This window comes from Equus przewalskii, chromosome 1 (assembly GCF_037783145.1).
Source record: "Equus przewalskii isolate Varuska chromosome 1, EquPr2, whole genome shotgun sequence".
In the NCBI taxonomy this organism is placed as follows: Eukaryota; Metazoa; Chordata; class Mammalia; order Perissodactyla; family Equidae; genus Equus; species Equus przewalskii.
Window position 1 is genome coordinate 35,113,735 of NC_091831.1, and position 24,528 is coordinate 35,138,262.

The following is a 24,528-nucleotide window of genomic DNA, read 5'->3' on the forward strand; positions in this document are numbered from 1 at the left end:
CTTTTATACATCACTGGGGGCAGGGGGCATGGAGTCTAAAAGGTGCAGGCACTTTAGAAAACAGTTTACCCTTATCTCCCAAAATGAATATGCACGTATCCTAGGTTTCAGCCATTCCACTTCTAGGTATATATCCAAAAGAAAATTTGGGAAATGTATAACAAGCAACATATACAAAAATGGTCATGGAAGCACTGTTTAAAATACTAAAAATGTGAAAACACTCTAAATGTCCATCAACTGGAGAACACATGCACAAACTATGATATAGTTACACCGAGGAATATTATACAGCAATAAAAACAAAGGAACTACAGCGACATACAACAGTATATATGAAACAGAAACAATGTTATGTAAAAAAATTCTCAAAAGATTACACATAGTATACCTTTATGTAAAGTTCAAAACAACTAAAATGTAATACATATAGTTTTCTTATTGAGGTGAAATTCACATAACATACAATTAAGGAACTATTTTAAAGGGTACAATTCAGTGGCACTTATTAAAAATGTATAGTTCTTAAAAATACATGTAGACGCAACAACACTGTATACAAAGGGGAGTCAAGGAATGACGGACATGGGGGATACACGATGATGGTACGGTGGTGGAGGGGACAGGAAGAGGTGTGGAATGGCCAAAAGAAGGGACTCATACAGCTAGATATAGGGGTTTTCAAGGTCTCAGCTCTAGTTTTGGCTGGAAGGTTTATGAGTGTTTTATTATTGAAAATGACCAAATACATAAACAAACAAATAAATAAACAAACTGGTCCTCTTTGCCCCCTCATATCAACAGATGCCATCAACAACTTTCTGCAAAATATAGGAGGCAATATTCACAATAGTTGTTTTGAAAACAAAACAAGAAAATTCCTATTCTATTGAGAAAAATTACATCACTTTAAAATTTTAGAGGTAGTAATTTCTTTGGGGAAAAAAATGGTTACGGCGAAATGGCAAAAAGCCTCTGAAATTAGCATTATATTTGGAATATATTTGGAATAAGTCACATGGACTCCTGCAAGGGAGAAAGGTGGTCAGTTTTCTTATGATGGAACATTTTGCCTTCTCACTCCTGGCAGGACACAGCTGATATCCCACCTCCTCCGGGAAGCCTTCTCGGACTATACAAATCCTCCTGCTGCTCTTGCAGCACTTAGAGACTATATCTCACAATTCAGAGTTATTCTGTCAGGGTCCCTAGAGAAAAATCTGTATTTTCAGGGAAATAATACAGAATTTTGGTTAAAAATCAAAGCTTAAGAATCAAAGAGAAACAACAGCAGTAGTGCCAGGTACCGTTCTAAACGCTTTAAAATTAAGAACATTTTTCTTAACATTTAACATATAACAACCTCTTTTTCTTAACATTTAACATATAACAATCTCTTAATCTTTACAACAACTCAAAGAAGGTTAAATTATTATCCTCACTTTAGAGGTGAGGAGACAGCAGCACAGAGAGCTTAAGTAACTTTCATGAGGTCACAGTGCTGGTAAGGACAGGGTCAGACTTGAATCCAGGCAGTCTGGCTCCCACGCTCGCTTAGCCACTATGGAGCCTTAAGCCTTCAATAACTTAACTGTTGTGATAGAATCGGTTCAACGACACACCTCTAGGTCAGAAATACTGTTTGGCCTCTGGCAGAGGGCAGGAGAGTAGGCTCAAGAGCCACCTGGGTTCCAGGCCTGGTTCTGAAACTGATGCCTGAGCAGACCTAGGCAAGGCCACTGCTTCTCTTTGAGCCTCAGTTTTCCTCTCCGTAAAATGAAGGGTTAGATCTGATGGTCTCCAGGGCCCTTCCAGCGCTGATATTTCATGAGCCTGGGATTCCTGGCTTGATTCCTTGCAGCATTGGCCATACTGGCTCTTCCCAGGCCAGGTCCGGCCCCTCCTGCTGGGCTCAGTGTCTCACATTTGGCTCCACTTCCCATAAATAAGAGAAAAAGAACAAGGGAAAAAATATCCTCCTGAGAGACTGGGAGGGATCCCACGGCTGCTCCGACGTATGCTTTGAAGAACTTACAGTCATTAACTAGAGAGAGCTACCTGCCAAGTGAAGGATGGAAAGAAACTAGCCTAAGGGGAGAGATGAACTCACAAAACTTGGCTACATGCAAATTAAAAGGACATCTCTGAGTACTTAAAGAACTGACAATGTTATTGCAACAAGATGAGCCAGCTTCTTAAAGAAGTGAAGACAGGATAAGCCATGAAAACTTGAATGGACCAGAGAACACAGGAAAAACCTGAAAAACTATGCACAAATCAGTTATGTACAATCTTGGAAAACACAGGAATAAATCAAAGATAGCATGGGCATGTCTGCCTCCAGCATCTCACCATGAACTCCTCCAGGGCAAGTGCTGCATCAGGAATCTCTGAATCCCAGGAACCCTGAAGGCAGTGGGGTTCAGAATGAGCTGACATTAACAGAGCATCTACTATGTGACAGGCTGTATCGTGTATTTTTATACTATTTTAGAGATGAGGAGACAGAGTCTATAGAGATCCAGATTTCAGTTCTGTCTTCTGTCATTAGCTACACGAACCTGGTTGAGCAACTTCACCTGTCGAGGCCTTGGCTACTTTATCCACAAAACGAGGGGCTGAATAAGGTTACAGAAGATGGGCCTTCGAGATCAAGAATTCCACAGTTCATAAAATTATCAGATACTTATTTTATATTCACCTAGAAAAGCATTCATGCTGGACCAGTTTAATTTGTTTGTATTTCAGACCATTGGAACTCAATGGACTCCACTGTGCAATATACGAATCCAAGAGAAAAACAATTGCAGCTTTGGGTTTGAGTAGCTCTTCTGATTCTGTTCCACATGGTCCTACCCAGGATCACCATGTATGGCTGAGCATGTTGCGCCCTGTATAAGGGCACCTGGCCAAGATGGGCGGGAGAGATGAAATTTCAATCTGGCATGAGCTTTGTGCCCACAAGGCTGAGTCCAAACCAAAGGTACATATGGGTTTGTGCGTTCCTCGGAACTATCCATTAGACACTGAAGGAAAGTAGTGAGCAAGACTGGGAAGCAATGGCCAAGTTTATGTTCCAGTTTATGCTGTATGCAGAACTTAGAATTTTACCTTTGCTCAAAACATTTCCAGACACCTTCCATCTTCAGTCAGTTTGTAAGACCCGTGATAAAACCAATCCTACGCTTCATAGACACACATCAATATTGACCTAAACCAGCATTAGCGAGGATGCTTGATGCACTGTTTCTAAAATCTCAATCCAAGCTCAAGGGATTAAGATGTTATGCATAATGGCAGCATAAATGGAAAATGGAGACAGCCTTTCAAGGTGATTCCTTGGAAAGAAACAACACTTATTTAGCTGAACGTGTCCAGGTATTTAAAATAAATCTATTTCATTACCCTCGTATTTCCAAAGCACGGCAGCTACCAAATAGTTGGCAAAAAGACAAAAAACACAAAAACTTTGAGAAAAACACTTGCTGGATTCCATTTTGGGCTTCTAACGTGTTGGCTTTACATGTGGACATTTCTTTACCACCATTATCAAGTCATTCATTTTGAGCTTCTGATTTTCCTAGCAACAAATTAGATTTGTCCTAGTTCACTCACATTCTTTTTCCTTCATATTGTGATCAAGAGCTACCAAGCCCGTTCATTCTGGATGTCCTGGGCCAGTCTCCATTTCAAATATTCTGCCCCTCTCTTCTCTCAATAAAAAGTTCCCAACTTTTTTATTTGGAAAATATGGTCGCCACAATAATGACATTACCCTCCCAAAATATCAGTCATGCCAAAGTCAGACCATCATTACAGTGCCTTTATTTGGTTTGTGGCCATCAAAAGGAGAAGCGGCTGGTCCATCCAGGGCCTGAGACTATTTTCTTGGCCTCATTAAGGAGAAAAATAATGCATTTGCTACTAAACAAGTTTTACATTCACCAATTTAGAACTCAAATGAACTTTTCCCATTTTCTAGAAAAGAGTTTTTCAAGGCTAAGAAATGACTATTTGATGGAAGGGTACACTATCTGGAAAAACTGAAGCCATGGGGCTTTCCAACTGCCAAACTCCCACACGCTGGCTCTCAAGGCACATCTACACTCACTGTTCAAGTGTCACCGTTTATAATTTGGTGCTAAATCTTTCTGAAACTGGGCTACTCAACATGACCCACGGACAAATTGATTCCTTATTCTGTTAAAACACAGGGATAAGACGAAGTAGGTGTCAGAGGTAAAAGTTACCTAATCTCAAGTTGAAAACGAAGTGATTAAAACTAGGCCAGCATCAAGAAACAGAAACCAAAGGGTCGGGTTTCGGCGAGCAGGTTACCCTCTGCTTGCAGCATTTATGAAAGGAAACAGCAGACTCGGGTTTTGTTGTGCTGCGTCCACAGTGGGTTTTGAGCCTCCTTTCTTCCCAGGTCTCTTATTCCGAATCCTCAGCAGAGAGTAAGAGGAGAAAAGTTACAACTGCAGGGACATTTAAGAACCATTTAGCAAGCATTTGAATACACAACCAGCTTAATTTTTCCTGCAGCCTCACAACCTTGTGAAGTAGGTGAACACTTCATATTAATGGTGTGACTATGGAAAGAAATGTTACTGAGTAATGTTTTTCATACTCAGCTCAGTTGGTCAGAACCCTTGAAGATCACAGAAAACTTTAAATTAAAATGGAAAAATACTAAATTATGTTCCCGCTCGTTTTGGTCATTTCAGCATGATCATGAATAAGCTATAGATTCTGAGTCAGATGTGCAGTTTGCTTTGGACTTTGTTCTTGCTTACTTACTTATAAAACTTTTAAAACGTACTTCTAAATTACAGCAATTCAGTAAAAAATTCAAACCTTCGGGCTTGGTTTCCTCCCCCTAGCAGGCTGAGTCATAAAAATAAATCTTAGCTATTTCAATAGCCAACACACCCCTCACATTAAAAATTGGTATTGTTCCCCATGTCTCCCATTTCATCCAAAGGTCACACCCAGCTCCCATTTGAAGGCAGAAACAGCTCCAGGACTCATCCAGCTCAACATTTGCACATTTAATAAGAGAACAGAACCTCTGCCAAGTTATAGGGGTGAGTTACATCAGAATCTTCCAGAGGAACTTCTGAGGAGTGGCTATAAGCCTGGGCTTTGGGGGGAGCCAGACCTGGGTTCGAGTCCTGACACTGTGTGACCTTGGTCATGTTACTGATTAATGAGCATGAAATGGGGGTGTTCACAGCATCGACCTCATAGACAGCTGCTATGAGAATGAAAGGAGGGAAAAGACGTCTGGGAAGCTCAACGCGTGGCACACAATAGGAGTTCACTAAGTGCTTGCCGTTTTACTGCTGCCGGCATTTCAGGGCTTAGCCAATGATGAAGGAGCATCTCTCCACGTGCTGGAGGAGTGACAAGGTTCCCCCCCAATCAAACCTCCAGCAGGCACTGCTGAGGGAGGTAGAATATTCACTCAACCCAAAATCCAGGGTCAGGACTTAAATCAGGAAGTCATAGACTGCTGGGCTTTAAGAGTTAAGAGGAAACGTGCAACTTACAACTCGTCAAGTTAATATATGCAAATTATATACACAGTGTCTGACACACAGCAGGCAATGAATACATCTGCGCTCATTTTCTTTTCCCCCCAAAGGCACTAAAATCCCAGACCTTAAAGTGACTTGCTTAAGGTCACACAACCAGTTAATGGCAAAGCAGGAACTGGTAATGGATGTTTTTTTTTGGCGGGGGGAGTGGAGTGCTGCCTCAAGTCTATTATGGAGGGTATTGTGGGTCAGATGGTTTGAAGGAACTGGCCCAACACATTCCAAACTCCAAGAATGATCTCTCCAACCAACAAACACAGCATGCCATCCCATCCATTTTACCACCAACCCCATCCCTGACCACCAGTGAGAAAGAGAAGCTGGATTCCCTATGGTCCATGGCGGAAATCCCTACCTGTAAGGATTGGGTTCTAAAGGGCAGGGATAGAGCTCCGGGGTCTTGAGAGGAGGTGGCTTTCTTTCCTTGCTGGCCCACTGCAGATCACACCAGTCTCAGGTGCCCCCTTATAAACACACAACGTTTGGAAACTTTCCCAAGGGTTTTTACAGCCAGTTGAAACGTGGGGCCAGGGACAAGGAGGTCCAAATATGTCCCTTCTTTGTCCTCAAGGCCAAGTCTTTGGAGGTGAAAAGCATGGATTTCTGGATTCACAGGACAGAAAAAGACCCTTTTGAATGTCAATGGAAAATTCTGATTCTGTCCTAGGTATTGCACAAAGAAATTGGTTCCAAGCTCTGAGGGTCATGGGGAGGACAGCTAACAAGTCTGCGCTGGGTCTGGGGAAGGAGAGAAGGAGACATCAGGAGCAGGTGGAAAATGCTTTTCTTTATTTATAATACAGGCAGTCATTCAAGAAGTATGTATTGAACACTGACTGTCAGAAAATCTGGGCTGGGGTCCATGGTGGGAGAAGGGGCTGGCAGGGAAGACCATGGAGAGGACATGAAATCCAAGTTCAGGACTGAAAGATAAGTAGGAATTAGCCAGGTAGAGAGGGGTGTTCTAAGCCAGGAGTAGACAAACTTTTGCAGTAAAGGACCAGACAAGAAATATTTCAGTTTCTACAGGTCACACAGTCTTGATTGCAGCCACTCGACTCTGCTGTTAAACAGGGAGAAAGGGGCTACAGAAAATACACAAAGGAATGACTGTGGTTGTGTTCCAGTAATCGTCACTTGTGAACAGTGAAATTTGAATTTCATATAATTTTCACATGTCATGAAACATTCTACTTCTTTTGACTTTTTTAACCCTTTAAAAATGAGTAAACATTCTTAGCTTACATCTTAAGAATATCTGAGGTATTAAGGTATATGGGGTTTAGTCAATGTCATTCCTGAACTGGGAAGATGATATGCATTTCTAAACCATAGATTATCTCTTAGACTGTCATACCCAGGGCTGGGACTAGGGTGAGACAAGTGAGGTGCCTAGGGCTCAAAATTTAAGGAGGCACTCACTAACAAGTAGAGGATTGGCCCCTGCGAGATTCTGAGAGTGAGTGCCTCCTTAAATTCTCTACCTTAGGTACCTCAATGTCTCACCCTAGGCCTGGCCCTGCCCACACTTGTGGATAATGGAGTACCTTAATGTGAAGTGCTGACCTCAATCATCACTGCCTCGGATGCCTTTTTGTGATGCACAAATTTTCAGATGACAATCTGGTTCCCAACCAGATTCTGGAATGCAGAATTGGATAATAAGAAAAACAACCTACATAATAAAAAGTTTAGGCAGAAGAGGAGGGAGAAACTATGCCGATTGGATTTTGGAGTAAATGTAGGGGAGAACGAAGACAAAAAATTTTACTTGAAAGTTGTTGCTGGTGGGTTAGTGTGAGAAAGACTGAGAATGAGATCAATGTCCAAAGAAAATGTTTAACAAGTTTCCCTGTGCATTAAAATTGTAAACCTTATTTGCCATTCTCTTGACTGTCATCCATTATACCTACACCTATATCTATATCTAGATATTGCAAATCATACATCTGATAATGGACTTACATGCAGAGTATATAAAGAACCCAATAATAAAAAAAACTTAATTAAAATATGAGCAAAGGATTTGAATAGGCATTTCTCCAAAGATATACAAATGGCCAATAAGTTGAAAAGACGTTCAATATCATTAGCCATCAGGAAAATACAATACAATATGATATCACTTCATACCCACTAGGATGATTATAAGTGAAAAGATGGACACTAGGAAATGTTGGTCAGAATGTGGAGAAATTGCAGCCCGTCACACACCACTGGTGGGAATGTAAAATGGTCCAGCTGCTTTGGAAAACAGTCTGGCAGTTCCTCAAAAGGTTAAACACAATCATATGACCCAGCAATTCCATTCCTAGATATATACCCCAAAGAAATGAAAACACATGTCCACACAAAAACTTGCAGATGGATGTTCATAGTAGCATTATGCATAATAGCCAAAAAGTAGAAACAACCCAATGACCAACAACTGATGAATGGATAAACAAAATGTGGTATTTTCATACAATGGAATATTATTCAGCAGTAAAAAGTAACAAAGTACCAATACATGCTACAACAGAGATGAACCTCAAACCTTGAAAATATTATGCTAAGTGAAAGAAGCCAGTCAAAAGGACCACATACTATGTGAGTTCATTCATATAAAGTCCAGAACAGGGAAATCTATAGACACAGAAAGTAGATCAGTGGATGCTTAGGGCTGGGGGAGGAGGAAGGGCTGGGGGAACGGAGGGTGATTCCTAAAGGGTATGGGGTTTCTTTTTGAGGTGATGAAAATGTTCTAAAATTATGGTGACGGTTGCACATATCTGTGAACATACCCAAACCAATAAATTACATACTTCAAATAGGTGAACTGTATGGTACGTGAATGATATCTCAATAAAGCTGTTAAAAAAAAGAAGAAATCAAAGCATTTCTCTTGCCCTCTAAGGAGACCTGCTATTGGGTTTCAAAGTATGGGCTCTCCTCACACTTGAAAGAGGATCGTGTCTTCGTGTTGCTGAAGGCTGAGGTGGTTTTCTGCTAAGCTCTCTCCAAAGGGCTTGAGGGGTGATGGCCTAAACCAGAGGGAACGGGCTGGGGCTCAAGGGCCAAGTGTTGGGGTTAGGGGCTGGGATGCTGAACTCCGCAGGACCCACATTTAATCTGAGGCTCTGAATGTGTCCGGGCCAGCCGCTAGAACAAAGAACCACTGGCACCATTTTGGCGTCATGGGGCTCTTCAGGGCCAGAAAATGACCCCAGCACTACTGTCCGAGAACAGCTTTTCAGGGAGGGCTCTGTCTGAGCCACAAGTTATTCTAGTCATGGAGGGGTTGGGGGATGGTCACCCCTCACCCCCGATGATGCTTCAGTCCTTGAAGGCGGAATCATTTGGTCACCAGGAGAGAAAGCTCTGCACCACTCTAGGAGGCCTACCAACCCCAGGGGTACTGCTGTATTTGAATCGGCACCCAGGGAGGGATCAAGGGGAGAGGGACACTCCTATCGCTTATGATCGTGGGGAAGTCATTCTATGGGCAGCCTGAGTGCCTACTGTGTAAAACTGCAGCGTGTGGATCAGATCAGAGCTCCACCTGATGGACTCATCCTTGCCCACAGGTTTTGATTCTTTTCAGGTCACAGTCTAACCAGGGCCCATTTCCGGGGATGGGGCCTCTCCAGCTGCTATGCAGGACATCTGGGGAAAAGGATTAAACAAAAAAACTCTCATGCTGACACTGTCCCAAGGCTACTATGAGCAAAACAGTGGCCATGAATACATTCACTTTAAACTAGAGTCCAGGGTCAGTGTTCTTCATTCCATTTTTTGCCAAATCCTAGCCAAAGAGCTGGTGTAACTACAGAGATGTGGAAGTAAATTTATCGTAAACTGCCTCAATGCAGCTTAGAAGGGAAAGTCATCCAATCATCACAGAGCTGGCCTCTGACAGCCCGTCACATTTTCCACTGATGCGCTGGACGTGACTATGCTGCACAGGAGTTTACTGTGGGAGCTGGATTCCCTTTCACTGTGCTCAGCAGGAAGGGGCCAGCATCATCCTATACCCATGTCATGAACCTGACATACCCTTAGTAATGGAAGAGGAGGCCTGGCATGTCACCAAGCACAAGCTTTCAGCTTAGCCTGCACACCCTGTGAAATTTTAATTATTACAAGGTCCAAATTGTACCCAAGGTGCAGGGAGACCGAATTTCCAGACAAGAAAACAAGACACGTTGCTATTTCAACAGCCATCAGTCACAACACTGGACAGCAGGGCTCAGTGGATATCTGATCATCCATAAAAGTTACAACTTAGAAGATGAATTTATTATCAGTCGGTCCCTTAGCATTTAACACAGAAAATTTAGAATCAAGGACATACATACTGACAAAGATATTTATGCTAAACACAAAAAATTTTCATTGCGTCTCAAGTTTAACTTTCTCTGCTAGAAAGTAGAATAAATGTGAAGAAAGACACATTTTAGAGGAAGAAAGGAGCTAGCAACATAGAAGCTGGTTTTGACCTTCCTTTTAAATTTACAGTTTTTCTAGTCTGATTTTTAAAAAAAATAAAACTTCATTTTTTCTATTTTGCTGTACATATTCTTGTACGGTAAATCCTCTCGTGGATTCAAGGCAGGGAAATAAATGAAACGATAATACAGGAGCTGGTGGACTGTCTGCCCCAGTCACCCTCACTTTCTCCACGTTCCATCACTCGGGGCACGCGGAACTCAGGTTACGTGAATGATGCCAGCAGAGGCAGGAACTTCTTGTACTTCATATTCAGGATAACTCTAGGGACCTAAACTCCCCAAAATTTAGGCAGGAAGAGAATTTTTTGAAAGGAAAAACACCCGTAACCAACTTCTAACCTGGAGACTTTAGCCAAAATATGCTGTCGAAAGCAGGAGAGAGGGAGGGTGGCTGTAACTGGGTAAGGAGTAGGGTTTTAATTCTTCACAAGCAGAGGGAGGAGGATACCAAGATGGTTAGTCAGTCAACAAACATTAATCCTCATTAATGTCTCCCATGCAAATCCATTCTCCTCTGCCCAGCTGTGCAAATATAAATTAACTGGGGCGTTTTGATGAAGGGATACAAGAAAAAAATTTTTCATGTGAGGCAAAGGAACTAAATGGACAAATAAGACATACTTTAAACGCGTGGGAAGGATTGTTCAAGCTACCACATCATAGACTGAAGGACATACACTCAAACTCACACCACCGGAAACGTCCCTGTGTGAGCAGCTACCAAAGAGAAGAAGGAGGAGATGGGGCCATGTTCACAACAAAGCATGCAATAAACCGCCAGAGGGAAAAGAGCGGCACTCACTCCCGCCAGGCACGATGCTGATGACTTTATAGTGGCATTTCTCACTTTACACATAAGGTAATTGGGGACAAAGACATTAAACAAATTGCCTGAGTCATTTTCAGTTCAGGCCTACCGACTCCACACACCATGTTTCTAAGCATGACGTTGTCCTGTTTTCTATATACTTAGCCTTATGCTTGCATTATGGAGAGCAGAAAAAAGCTAGGGCCATTTCTTGCCCTTAACAAATTTACAACCTGACTGGGGAACCAGGATGGACACGTGGAATAATCAGAAAATAGGACCAGGAGCATAGCACTAGGGTCTGCCTTTTTTAGGTGAAGGGAACAATTTATAGGAGCTGGGGCGAAGTGGCTATAATTCATCTGTGCAACTTTTGAGAATGATTTCCAGCAGAGTCTAAACTAAAAAACAAGATACAGGGGCCAGCCCGGTGGCTCAGCGGTTAACTGTGCACGTTCCACTTTGGTGGCCCAGGGTTCGCCGGTTCGGATCCCGGGTGCACACCTATGCACTGCTTGTCAAGCCATGCTGTGGTAGGTGTCCCACATATAAAGTAGAGGAAGATGGGCATGAATGTTAGCTCAGGGCCAGTCTTCGTCAGCAAAAAGAGAAGGATTGGTGGCAGATGTTAGCTCTGGGCAATCTTCCTCAAAAAAAAAAAAAAAAACCAAGATATAGACAGAAGACCATACTTTAGAAAATACTGATTCATTCCTGCCATAGTATGGTTTAAATGTTCAAAAAGGACTCTCCCTTTCAGAAAGCTCTGTTAAGAAAGGACAGGAGGATGGTCAGCCCATCCCCCAGCTTCATTTACGGGTTAATAAAAATGCTCCTGGAAACCCAGTCACAACAGAGGAGAGAGAAGTTCCTGAGCTCACTGTGACAGTGGTGTGACAACTCCCCCCAGGCTACAGAGAATAGGAAGCAGGGAGGAAATGATTTGCATGATCTTTTCAGTTCTTTTCATTGGAAATTCCCCATGCTGGGCCTCTGACTAAAAGGAGCAGGTTTGAGCCAGGGACCTGTGAACATTCTCAGAAAAGAGCAAGGCTCCAGAAACAGGAAGAATGAGCACAGGTATGCCATAAATTCTTCTGAAATTTACTCCAGATTCATGACCCTCATGCCTGTATAAGTGTGTGGGGAACTATAATAATTGTTCTCAAGCAATCTACTTCCATTCACTTTGCTATATTTAAATCTCTGTTGTGTTCTTAATCTTCCATTTCAAGTGTACATGAGTTTAAAAATCACTGCACTTTTAAGTGGGATGATGTGTTGCTGTGGTGGGGGAAAGTCATAGATGAGTCATCATAGTGCAGGCAGGACACGAGTGCCTGTGATGAGCACCTTTCTCCCTGCTGGATAAAATTCAGTCTGAAGAGCTGGGGAGCAGCTGGGTGGCTGACACTGCCTCCTGACTCAGGTTTCATGAGGGATCAGGTAAAGATTCAAAAACAAATCTGTGACATTGCTGGGGTGAATGGTCGGTCAAATGTACAGAGGGAAGGGCGGGCAGGCTCACTTTTCAGGCAGGCTCCCAGGTCAGCCTTGACACTCCTGAGAGCCCAAACAGCATCAAAGTCTTTGGGACAGAGTGAACAGTCCCAAGATGTCCTGACCAAAAAGCAAAGAGCTCAGTTTAAGCTCCCAGTCAGTGTGGTCAACTCTACAGAATCATAGAATCACCAGGGCAACCTTGAAAAAAATATCCATGCTGTGCCCTACCCTAGCCATTCTGATTCAGAGGGTCTGGGGTGGGAGGTGGACACTGTAATCCTAACACATAACCAGGGTTAGAACCATCTTACTGACCACGGCCATGTCTGAGATGCCACATGCATCAGGGAGTGAGGCTACTCAATCAACAGATGCTGAGATGAACAGAATTCTTCGGTTCCTTTAAAAGCTTACCCTAAAATTTATTTCTTTGTGGATCTTAAGAAACTAAGAGTGTGGGCTGCCTGGATTACAATCCTAGTTATACGACTTCTAAGCAACCCTGGACAAATTACATGACTTCCCTGACATTCCGTTTTCTAAGCAATACAACGGGGTTAATAATCAAACCAATATCACAGGGTAGTTGAGGTGCCTGCACAAAATCAAGAACGTAAATTATTTCGCCCAATGCTTGGCACATGTAAAATGCTCAGTAAATTATAGCTACCACGATTGATGATGAGGAAAGTAAAAATATACTAGCTACATTTCAATAAAAAGGATGTTTTTCTAGCTTGGGAGTTTATTTATAGGGCCAGGTTTCAAGGAATTGTGAAAAACCGGAACATGAGAGTTTCAGAAACAGTTCCCCATCAAGCACAGTTGAAGGAAGCAGGGCTATTTAGCCAGGAGAAGAAAAAGCCAAGAGTATACATGGTGCTGGCTTCAGATGCAAGGATCAGGTCGAAGATGGGGCAGCCCGATAGTGAGCATCTCTAGAGGAGGACTCTTAACTTAAAGAGGGGGGACCATGGATAGAATTCAGAGAGCCCAGAAACTTAGATTAAAAAAAAATATTTTTATTAATCTCAAACAGAAATTTAGCATTTCATTCAATTATTAATAGGGGCAACAGACATTTCTATATATTACAGTCATGGCAGAGACCCTAAAATAGTATTTATATTTAGGATGACATAGTGCCCATAGGTTTGCCCAGGACTGAGGAGTGTCCAAGGACACGGGACTTGTAGCGCTAAAACTGGGAAAGTCCCAGGCAAACCATTCCCTCCTTACATTGATCACTACTTAGAAATTACTGTAGTTATCACGTTGCTGGATGCTATTAGCTAGTGTGTTAATAAAGAAGCACCTGCCTTCTTAATGACAATTTCAAAAAATATCTTGATAAACATACATCCACATAATCCGTGTCCTTTATAATGCTTTGTATTTCATTTGATGCACTTTAAAGCACTCTTCTGAGTCCACAGGCTTCATCAAATTGTGTCCATGGCACAAAAAACGTTAAGAGGAAAGAAACTGGGAGCACTGAGTGAAAAACGGAGGAAACCAGATTTAAGTTCCTTTAGGCCTTACAATCTAAAAACAAGGATAAGCTACACGGTAGAAGAGGACAGAGGCGTGTATCCCCAAAGGACACTAGATAATCAGCTGACGGAACCATTTTCCCACTGCCAAGAGTCTCTTTCTTGTAATCCCACATGGAGTAACCACGCAATCTCCCTAGTTTCCCCACTCCTGATGACACAGTATGTGTCTTTTGTTATTATATTGCAGACTTATCTCAATCTTGACAGCTATCAATTGGAGAATCTGTTAGGTCTACCAGATTCCAATAACTACAAATACTTCCCCTAAGAATCATAATTTCACAGAACGTAAAATTTTCCATGAATTAAGACAATGGAAATTTGGATTTTAAAAGATCAAGTTGAAAGAAATTATCAAAAGAGACTTTAACTCTTACCGGATACCACTGGGCTTCTGACAGACACCGGCTCCCATCTTGCCCAGTCACCACTGTTGACAGCCGTTCCGTTACTCTCCCACAGGGCAACAAGAGACCATTTCTCTTCTGATCAATGTAACTCCAAGCTCCCAGCCCAATGTGACCAGAAGGCAGAGTTCTCACAATTGCCCTTGTCCCAGTGTACACAGATTTCTTAACTTCCCTGTCATTTTTACAAAATCTCCTCACTAACAAAGTGGATCGCTCCTTTTTGCTTTTGAAAAAATCTTCTTCTACATCTTCACAATTATCAGGGAAGTCTTCCAAATGGCTCAGAAAGGTCTTCGCAGGAGGACTGTCAGTAAAATCCTCCTTGCAAAAGCTGTCGCTTGAACATACCACATTGGCCTTCTGGCAAGAACCTTCAAAGCACAAGTATTTGTCATTCAAGGTGTCACAATGATCACACTGCAGCTGTCCATTCTTATTATCACAGTTTTTTGCCAATTCCATCAGTTTACAAGTATACGCCATGTAATTTTTCTTTTGCTCTCCACCAACACCAGGCAGTGGTACACAGTTTCCACAATCATCCAAAATCAAGTTATCTGACAGGGTACAGAAAGTGTCTGACATTCCTCTGTCAACTTCATAGTGAAAGTGAAATACCGCCATGTTGCTGTCAGAGCGTGCCCTGCTGGTATCCATGATCGCTGATTGATTTCCTAAGGGACTAACGTCCTTGGGAGGTCCGTCTATTTCCAGTTGAATTCCAGGGAACACCTTTCTTTCCAGTGAAGAAGGGATTCCAGTTTCCATACACAGGCCTTCCTCTGTGACAGAATCACATGTTTCATAAAACTGGCTCTGAGGAAGGTTTTTCAATATGTTGTTACAGTTAATGTTAAGGTTTTTCACAGAATCTGGCATGGTTTTCTCCCAGCACTTTTCATTACTGTTCTCGTCACTCATTATTTTCTCCCTTGCTATGGAGAAAATCTTGGGCAAGTTGCTTCCAGAAGATTCTTCTTTAAGTGTGTTCAGTTGTGAGATGGCATGAGAAGTTGGCCCACTCTGTCTGATAGTATGCACTTTTGGAACACTGATGTCTGAGACCTTTTCACTACTTTCATCAACAGCCCCTTGAACAGATATCACTTTTCTCTGAGTCACAGGTATGAGAACAGAAGCTGCCATTTCTTCAGAAGTCATCTTGACCAACACACAGGTTTTAGCTACTGCTCTGTTTCTCTTTCCTGGTGATCATGTCAAGATTTTCATAAAACGACTGATTATTAAAATAATCTCAGATATACAAGTCTTCTGAGAAAGAGTGACAATTTCTTTCATTCAGGTACCTTAACAGCCAAATAAATTTCCCCAGTTACAACTTCCTATCATGAGCAATATGTTTTTCTAGATAAGGGTTTTAAGGTGGTAGATCAATTTTCTTTCCCCTGTTATTTGAAGCAATTCTTTCAAAGACTTTTATTCGGGATGGCATTCTGCACCTTCTGATCCATCGCTGACTTACAATGATTTAAAAATCCAGTTTGAATGTTTCCTGTAAGAAAAAGGGATAATGTCAAACACTGTGGCATTAAACAAATTTTTTAAATGAAATCATAATTCTCAGCTAATGCAAAATATGAACCAATTTTGAGGAAGGAGTTTTGCAATCAGAAGTTAGTTTTAATGTCTTAAGTACTTATTTCCCCGATTTCATATTTCAGAAGTTGTTCTTCTAGCCAAGACGGAGTAACAGGGAACAGACTTATCCTCCTGCCTTAAACAACTGGAAAAAAAAGCAGAAAAAAAATGAAATAATGCTTTCCAGATACTGAACAACAGGCAACACAAAACAGTGACCCCTGAAGGAAGAAAAAAAACCAAATGAAGTGAACTCAACAAACGCCCTAGCTTCCAGCTTGAGAGTTTCTAGGCTACAGAAGAGGGAAGAGGAATTCAGGTAGAACCCAAGGCTGTGCCTGATTTAAAGAGAGAAGTTTGAGAGTTTAATGAGGCCAAGGAAGCTGGAGAAAGAAGACACATTAAGCAGAGAGGAGCAAAGATAAGGATGATAGCAGGCTTCTCATGAGAAACAACACAAGTCAGAAGAGAGTGGGGTAAATCTTCAAAGTACTAAAGGCAAAAATACTTCCAACTTAGAATTCTATGCCCAGCAAAAATATCTTCTGAAAACAAAAATGAAATAAAGACTTTTCAGACACATGAAAGCTGAAAGAATGCATCACTAGTAAACTTGCATATAAGATATGGTAAAGGCAGTCCTTTAGGCAGAAGGAAAATGACACCAGGTAGAAATCCGGATCCACGCAAAGGAATAAAAGGGTATAGAAAATGTTAAACACGTGGGTGAATATATTTTTTTCTTACTTTTTAAATCATTTAAGATAATTGACCATTTAAAGCAAAAATAATAACAATGTATTGCGGGGTTTCTAACAAATGCAGAAGTAAAATGTATGACATCAATAGACAAAGGTCACAGAGGGGAAATGGAAGAATATTGTTATAGGGTTATTTTCTAAATGAATTGGTATAGCATTTATTAAAGGCAGGCAGTCATAAGTTAAAGGTATATATACTATAAACCCCAATGCAAACACTTTAAAAAGAGATATAGGTAATAAGTCAAGAAATCAGAATCATAAAGAAATTTCCATTAATAAAAAAGAAGGCAGAAAAAGAGGAAAAGGTGAACAAAGAATAGATGTGAAAAATGGGAAAGAAATGGTAGATTTAAACTGCATCTTTAGGCAACATTTCTAGTTTTTTCTCATAAAATATAAAAATTTTTAACTCCCTCTGTTTAATTCAAATAAGAAATTATTCAGCTGAATATCAGTAGGCATAAAAATTTTCAATTTATGAGTGGCACTATTTAAAAAAATAATTTAGCCTGTCCTTATTCTCTAAATTATTGAACCCTGCTCTATGTTGGGAACTGTGTAATGGGCTAGATAGATAGCCAGTTCCTGCTTGCAAGACTATTGAGAGAGAGAAGGAACTGAACCAACTTCAAACTGATGTGGCAAGTGCAATTATAAAGCTTATACAAGGTACTGTGGGCTCATAGGGTGCCCATCATAAGCATACGATTCCTTTGTAGGCAAAGATGTTCTTCCAAAGGCAACTGATGAGCATTTATGCTCTGCTGTCAACACCAGATTTGCCCTGTCCTTGCCCTCTGCCACACAGATATTTCTCTCCCCTTTGCTTCTCCCTTTTCCACTTTCCCCAAAGAGTCATCAATTACCCTTTCTTCCCTTACGTATACGTCCCCTCAAGCACAACCACAAATTCTTACCTGCTTCCAGCACATGCAGGTTTTCACAACTACCTTGAAGGATCAGAGGACACCCTATCAAGCAGGGACTTTGCAGGGAATAAACCAGCCCACACAGAGCAGCAATGTCCTGGTTCAACATCCTGACCCTTTCTACCTTTCATGTACACCTTCCAACTTGGTTTCATTTTATTTTCTTTGGAAAATGCCTCTATTATTTTTGTAGATATATGCTCACTCTAAAACAATTCAAACAATGCAGAAAAATACAAACGACAAAAAATTTTTTTTAAACTTAACATAAATCCTACCACCCAGAGATAATCACTACTAATACTTTAAGGAATCTCTTTCTGGAATGCTCCCTATGCCTCAATATACAGAGAGAGTTATATGTACATAATTACACAAATAGCAGATCATATTGTACATGCTGTTCTATACTTGCTTTTTAAAATTCAAAACATGAACAGGTTTTTATGTCAAGAACTATACAGACCAATTAAAAAACAGGCATAGGATCCGAACAGATGTTTTTCCAAAGAAGATATACATATAGCCAACAGGCACATGAAAAGATGTTCAACATCACTAATTATGAGGGAAATGCAAATCAAAACCACGATGAGATACCACCTCACACACCTCAGCATGACTATTATTAAAGAGAGAAGAAATAAGTGTTGGAGAGGATGTGGAGAGAAGGGAACCCTCGTACACTGCTGGTGGGAATGTTAATTGATGCAGCCACTATGGAAAACAGTATAGAGATTCCTCAAAATATTAAAAATAGAACGACCATATGATCCAGCTATTCCACTTTTGGGTATATATCCAAAGAACATGAAAACAGTAACTCAAAAAGATATATGCACCCCTATGTTCATTGCAGCATTATTCACGATAGCTAAGACTTGGAAACAACCTAAGTGTCCATCAATGGATGAATGGATAAGGAAGATGCAGTATATATATATATACAATGGAAAGCTATCCTGTAATAAAAAAAAGATGAAATCTTGCCTTTTGTGACAACATGGATGGACCTAGAGGTTATTACATGAAGTGAAATAATTCAGATGGAGAAAGCCAAATACTATATGATTTCACTCATATGTGGAAGATAAAACAACAACAACTAGAGACATACATACAGAGAATAGACTGGTGGTTACCAGGAGGGAAGGGGGTAGGGGGAGGGTGAAAGTGATAAAGGGACACACTTGTATGATGATGTGTGGCAACTAGACCTTTGGTGGTGAACACCATATAGTCTACAGAGAAGTCGAAATATAATGATGCACACCTGAAATTTATATAATGTTATAAACCAATGTTACTGCAATAAAAAAATAACAAAATAATAAAAAACAGAACTATAGATAACTTTAATGGCTTATGGCACTAAATTGATTTCAATATCTTTACTCTATTTTTTAGAGAATTTCTTTAAACCAAAGCCTTCAGACTGACAGCTAATTCGACCATTATCACTTATGAGGAAGGTAACTCAAGGGAGGGGAGGAGGAAAACATTTTTGGTGCCTATGTCCTTTTCTAGGCACTTTGCAATTGTTATCTCATGTAATGCTCATTAATCTCTACAGGATAGCGTGATGGTTTTAAAATACATCCACAAATTCTTTGATATTCCTCCCTTCAAAAGGTGGAGCTTAATTCTCCTCCCTTGAAAGTGGTCTGTACTCAGCAACTTCCTTCTAACTTATAGAATGTGGTGAAAGTAACTCTATGACTTCTGAGAATAGGTCATAAAGTCATTGGGGATTCCTCCCTGCTCGTCCTCTGGAAGAAGTCAGCTGCCATGTTGTAAGGAGAGTTCCCTGTGCCAACAACTGAGGTCTCCTGTCAACAGCCACGTGAGTGAGCCATCTTGGAAGGGGATCCTCCAACCGCAGTCAAGGCTTCAGATGACTGCAGCCACAGTCTACATCTTGACTGCAACCTCATGAGTGACCCTGAGCCAGAAACACTCAGCTTAGCCTCTTCCAAATTCCTGACACGCAAAAAGTGTGAGATAACAAATGTGTATTGTTTTGAGGCACTAAAATTTGGGGTAATCTGTTGCACAGCAATAGATGACTAATAACAGATAAATTCTATCATCATCCACATTTGACTGATTAGCAACCAAAGCATAGAAAAGCTGTCACTTGCCAAAGATCAAACTGCTGGAAAATGATGGAGTCAGGATTCAAACCCAGGAAGCCTGACTCTAGAACCTGTGCTCTTCACCATAGATTATACTGCTTTCTTTGCTATCTAGTCTGGAACTCCATGGGTTTGAATTTCTGATGTCCCCGGGCTGCAGAGATTCACGGCTTCTGGGAGGAGTCTCTTTTGTTTGAGTCCGTCTCTGGAAGGCTGAGGTCTCTGTTTTGCCTCCAGCTGTAATCAGGAACGAGCAACATCACAGAGCGCTGACTCCCTGGAGCACTGATTCGGCTTCATCGCAGGTCATCGCTTTATTCAACAAGTTTTTGAGTGCAAGATTAAATAAGGCAGGGATTTTGCCCTTGATTTCCTTAGAAGTGCATAAATCATCGGTTAAGATACAGTGCAAATAGAGCTACAATCTGGGTTAACACAGAGGAGCAGCATCTACGTCAGAAGGTGGGGACAAGGTGGAGGTGACTGCCAGGGAGAGTTTCCTGGAGAAGATGATGATCCAATGGGGTTTTGAAAGACACGGAGGAGTTAGCCAGAGAAAGAGGTGGGATAAACTTTTCAGAAGAGCAAATGTGGACTCTCACAGAGAGAATCAGTCAAACATTGGGACCCAGCACTTCAGGCAAATATTTAACCACTTTGGAGTTTGACTTCCTCTCCTGTAAAATAGAAATAAAATCACCTACTCCATAAGATTGTAAAAGAAACGGTTTGAAAACCAAAATCTCAGGGCAAATATTTGTTCTTCTATGCTTTGTAAATGTCTTGATGAGAGAGGATAACCAAAGTGCAGCAGCTCTGTTCTATCAGTGACTTGGTGTTGAACTTACTTTCGCCAGATGCACACATATCCTCCACTCACCAGGTCCACTCAAATTGGAATTTCAGTTCTATAACGGCAATCAACACCTTGAATTTCCACTGCATGACTGTGAGCTGGTTAAATTATCAATCTTGAGTTACACTTTCCACATCTATAACATCGGGATGAATCACACATACTTTATATGCCAGCAGTGCCTGGCCCATCAATAAATGTTAATTTTCTACCTACCTCCTCTTGGGCAGCCTTAGGTTGTCTTTGAGGGAAGTTGGGTTAGATTAGGGTTATAGTTAGCTTTAGACTGTTGGTTGAAGAAAATCTGAAGCACTGAACGAAAATCACAGTCTAACAAGTTTGAAGAAGAAAAGGATAGAAAAAGAGATTCTTCTTTTCATAGTGTGGACAGGTCTGCGGGGAAGACTGAAGAAGGGGCAGCCTGGGGGAGGTCAAAGGATATGCGGGCTAAGAATATGGCAGAACAAGAGGGGACTCGTCAAGGCAGCGTTTCCGAGCTCGAGATGAACTGGGATGGATAACATGTCTAGGGAAATGATTGGCTGGGAAGCAGAGCTATGGAGATGCTGGGGGTGCTGAAAATTGTAGCCAAAGTAGCAAGATAAGAAAAAGAAGTGCAAGGTGCAAGAACAATTAGGAGTGACATAAAGTAAGCTTTCAGCTTCAGGACAAGGGAATATTAGTCACAAATAACCTTGTTGATGAATTTCCATGGGCTAAATCAGGGGCTGGCAAACTACAGCCTGAGGCCCAAATCTGGCCTGCTGTCTGCTTTTGTAAATAAAATTTTATTGGAATACTGCCGCCTCCATTCATTTACGTAATGTCTATGGCTGCACTTGCATTACCATGGTACAGTTCAAAAGCTGTGATAGAGCCACACGGCCCACAAAGCCAGAAAGATTTACCATCTGCCTCTTTACAGAAAGTTTGCCAAACAGCCTTAGATAAATGAGTTAATGAAATGGCTGTTTAGAGCAAGAAAACCAAGCGAGAGGTTTAATAGCAATCTTCATATATTTGAAGAACTGAGATGAGGAAATAGGGTTGTTTCATAATGTTTCCAAAGGTAGGATCAAGGCCAAGAGGAATGAATTCTTGGGGAGGAATGCTTTGGCTTAATCCAATAAAGAATTCCCTAACTTTTAGAGCTGTTAACAAAGGACAAGCTATCTTGGATGGTAGTCTTCTCCTAATGGTTAATAGAGGATTTAAACAGAGGGAGGCACAGTATCAGCACAGAAGGTGTTCAATATGTTTGAACAAATAATAGAGTGAATGGATGACTGCTATCACGATTAATTATACAAACAAGGCTAATACTCATTCAGCATATATCATGTCAGGCATCTTCTAAGCACAATGTATGCATTATCTCATTTACTCTTTAAGATAACTGTATCAGTAGGGTGGCAGAGACTGCTAATTTCCCCCCCAAAATCTGTACCCACTTTCCAGAATAATAGAACCTCTGAATTTTAGCCAAGCATATGGCCATCCCTTTATCAGCTTCCCTTACAGCTAGATGTGGCCATGTGACTAAGTTACTGATAATGAGATATAAGCTGAAGTAGTTTGCAACTTCTGGTAAGCGTCCTTGAAGAGAGATGTGTGCCCTTCTCTTCCTACTCTTTCTCCTTTCTGCTGGCAAGAAGGAAAGCATGATGGCTGGATCTGGAGCAGCCATATTAGACCATGAGGTAAACATGAGAATGTGTGCCTTGCATAGTAAAGAAACAAGATAGAAGCCTGGGGGCCTGTTTCCTGGATTTTGGGGAGAGAAAAATAAAATTCTATCTTGTTTAAACCGTAACTATTTTTGTTTTTCTGCCACTTGCATTTAAACATTTTCCTAACTAATACAGGTGAGTACTAATATCATCCCCATTTTATAGATGAGGCTCAGAATATTTGAATGACTTATCTAAAAGTACAGCTATGTGATATAACAAGGAAGCTGTATAGAAACTGCATCGAAGGGAAAGTCATATTCATTAATTCCTAATATGTTTCCAATTTTATGCTCCTAAACCAGATGAAATCCTCTGTCATAAACAATAATTAAATTAGAAAAATATTAAATACAAGCATATTGTCTCTTCTTTTTTTTTTTTTTTTGAGGAAGATTAGCCCTGAGTTAACTGCCGCCAATCCTCCTCCTTTTACTGAGGAAGACTAGCCGTGAGCTAACAGCCATGCCCATCTTCCTCTACTTTATATGTGGGATGCCTGCCACAGCATGGCTTGCCAAGAAGTGCCATGTCCACACCTGGGATCCGAACCGAACCGGCAAACCCTGGGCTGCGGAAGTGGAACGTGCACACTTAACCGCTGTGCCACCGAGCCAGCCCCCATATTGTCTCTTCCGATTATAGGTGTTGGAAGGGGAGGGGCTTAACAACAACAAAAACTAATTTATCAGACAAGTGTCAATTATTTATTCTGCACCTGTTATAATCGAGAGTTCTGAAGGCAAGATGGCCATGGATCAGGAGATCAGTAAAGCTCTGATGGAGGGGCATTTGAGCTAGAACTTTACAGAAAGGTAGCAATTACTTGTATCCACCGAGGCAAAAAGAGACTTCAGGTAGAAAGAACAGTGCATAACCACGAACTCATCTGAAGTTCACAGGAGAATATTTCATCCAGTCAAAGAAAGTGCAAGTTGCTCAGGAATTTCACCCTCATGGTAAAGAAATACTAGGTAACTGTCAAAACTGGTAACAGAAGTTAATAGTCCTATTTGCGCCTTTAAACTTAAAGGGTTTTAGGGTTTTACAGAGTCCCTTTGAGTATTGCGTGTATGAGAAACAACGATGCTACACTCACTTTTTTATGTGTTCTCTTCCCCAAAACCCACTCTGCATAGAGATTAAAGAAAATATTTTGTCTACACGCGCCTTCCCTCCCTTTCTCCCTAGCACAAGTACATGGTGTGCACAGTCGTAGTGTACGCACAGCCCCACCCCCAAATCCTACAGGACGTTAGTCAGCCTCCACTTTCTTCTCCACTGAAGGTCGGCGACTCCGCTCCCTCTTGACCTCCTCTCCCTGAACTAGTATGATGGAAAGTCCAAACTCACAAGGAAACAAAGCTTTTTAACGTTCCCTGAAGGCACTGGTGTACCAACCCAGGGCCTCTTCAAAGACCCCAAAGATTTAACGCTTCATGACTTCCACTCTCTTTATTAGAAAACTCAAATCTTACTCTAATCCTCAAGAATATCATCTATTTCCTTGTAAATAATTCCTGCAGGGACTTTGATTGGGATTGGCTTGAATCAATATATCAATTTGGAGAGAAATAACATGTTAACAATATCGAGGCTTCTATTCCATAAACATGATATAGCTAGACAGCACTAGTGCTCTCTGTCTCTCTCCATATACATATATATATGAATATATGTATGTATGTGTGAATATATGTATCTATGGGTAGATTTTTTGCAATTTCATAACTATTTGATTGCGATTTAAAAGCTTTGCATAGGGGCCAGCCGGTGGTGCAGTGGTTAAGTTCATACGCTCCACTTCAGTGGCCCAGGGTTCACAGGTTCAGATCCCTGGCACAGACCTACACACCACTCATCAAGCCATGCTGTGGCAGCATCCCACACACAAAACAGAGGAAGACTGGCACAGATGCTAGGTCAGTGACAATCTTCCTCAAGCAAAAGAAGAGGTAGATTAGCAACAGATGTTAGCTCAGGGCTAATCTTCCTCACCAAAAAAAGAAGGAAGAAGCTTTGCATAAAATAATACCTGATACCTTCAGAGCTTATATTTAAGTTGAAATACCTTTACATTAAAACCGCTATGGACATCAAATAGCATTTTTCAAATAAAATACTGGGAGCAAGATGCATCTTAGAATT

The 24,528-nt window shown here is 41.2% G+C and overlaps 1 protein-coding gene across 6 annotated transcripts in view; it reads right to left on the reverse strand.

The window, feature by feature from the left end:
* Positions 1-24,528, reverse strand: part of PLCE1 (phospholipase C epsilon 1) — a 294,616-nt gene that overhangs the window by 245,273 nt on the left and 24,815 nt on the right. For all 6 annotated transcript variants that reach the window (XM_070609753.1, XM_070609747.1, XM_070609739.1 and 3 more), the window contains exon 2: positions 14,335-15,880. In XM_070609753.1, coding sequence (XP_070465854.1) covers positions 14,335-15,528 — 1,194 coding nt within the window. In that variant the 5' untranslated portion in view covers positions 15,529-15,880. The remainder of the gene's footprint in view (positions 1-14,334; positions 15,881-24,528) is intronic.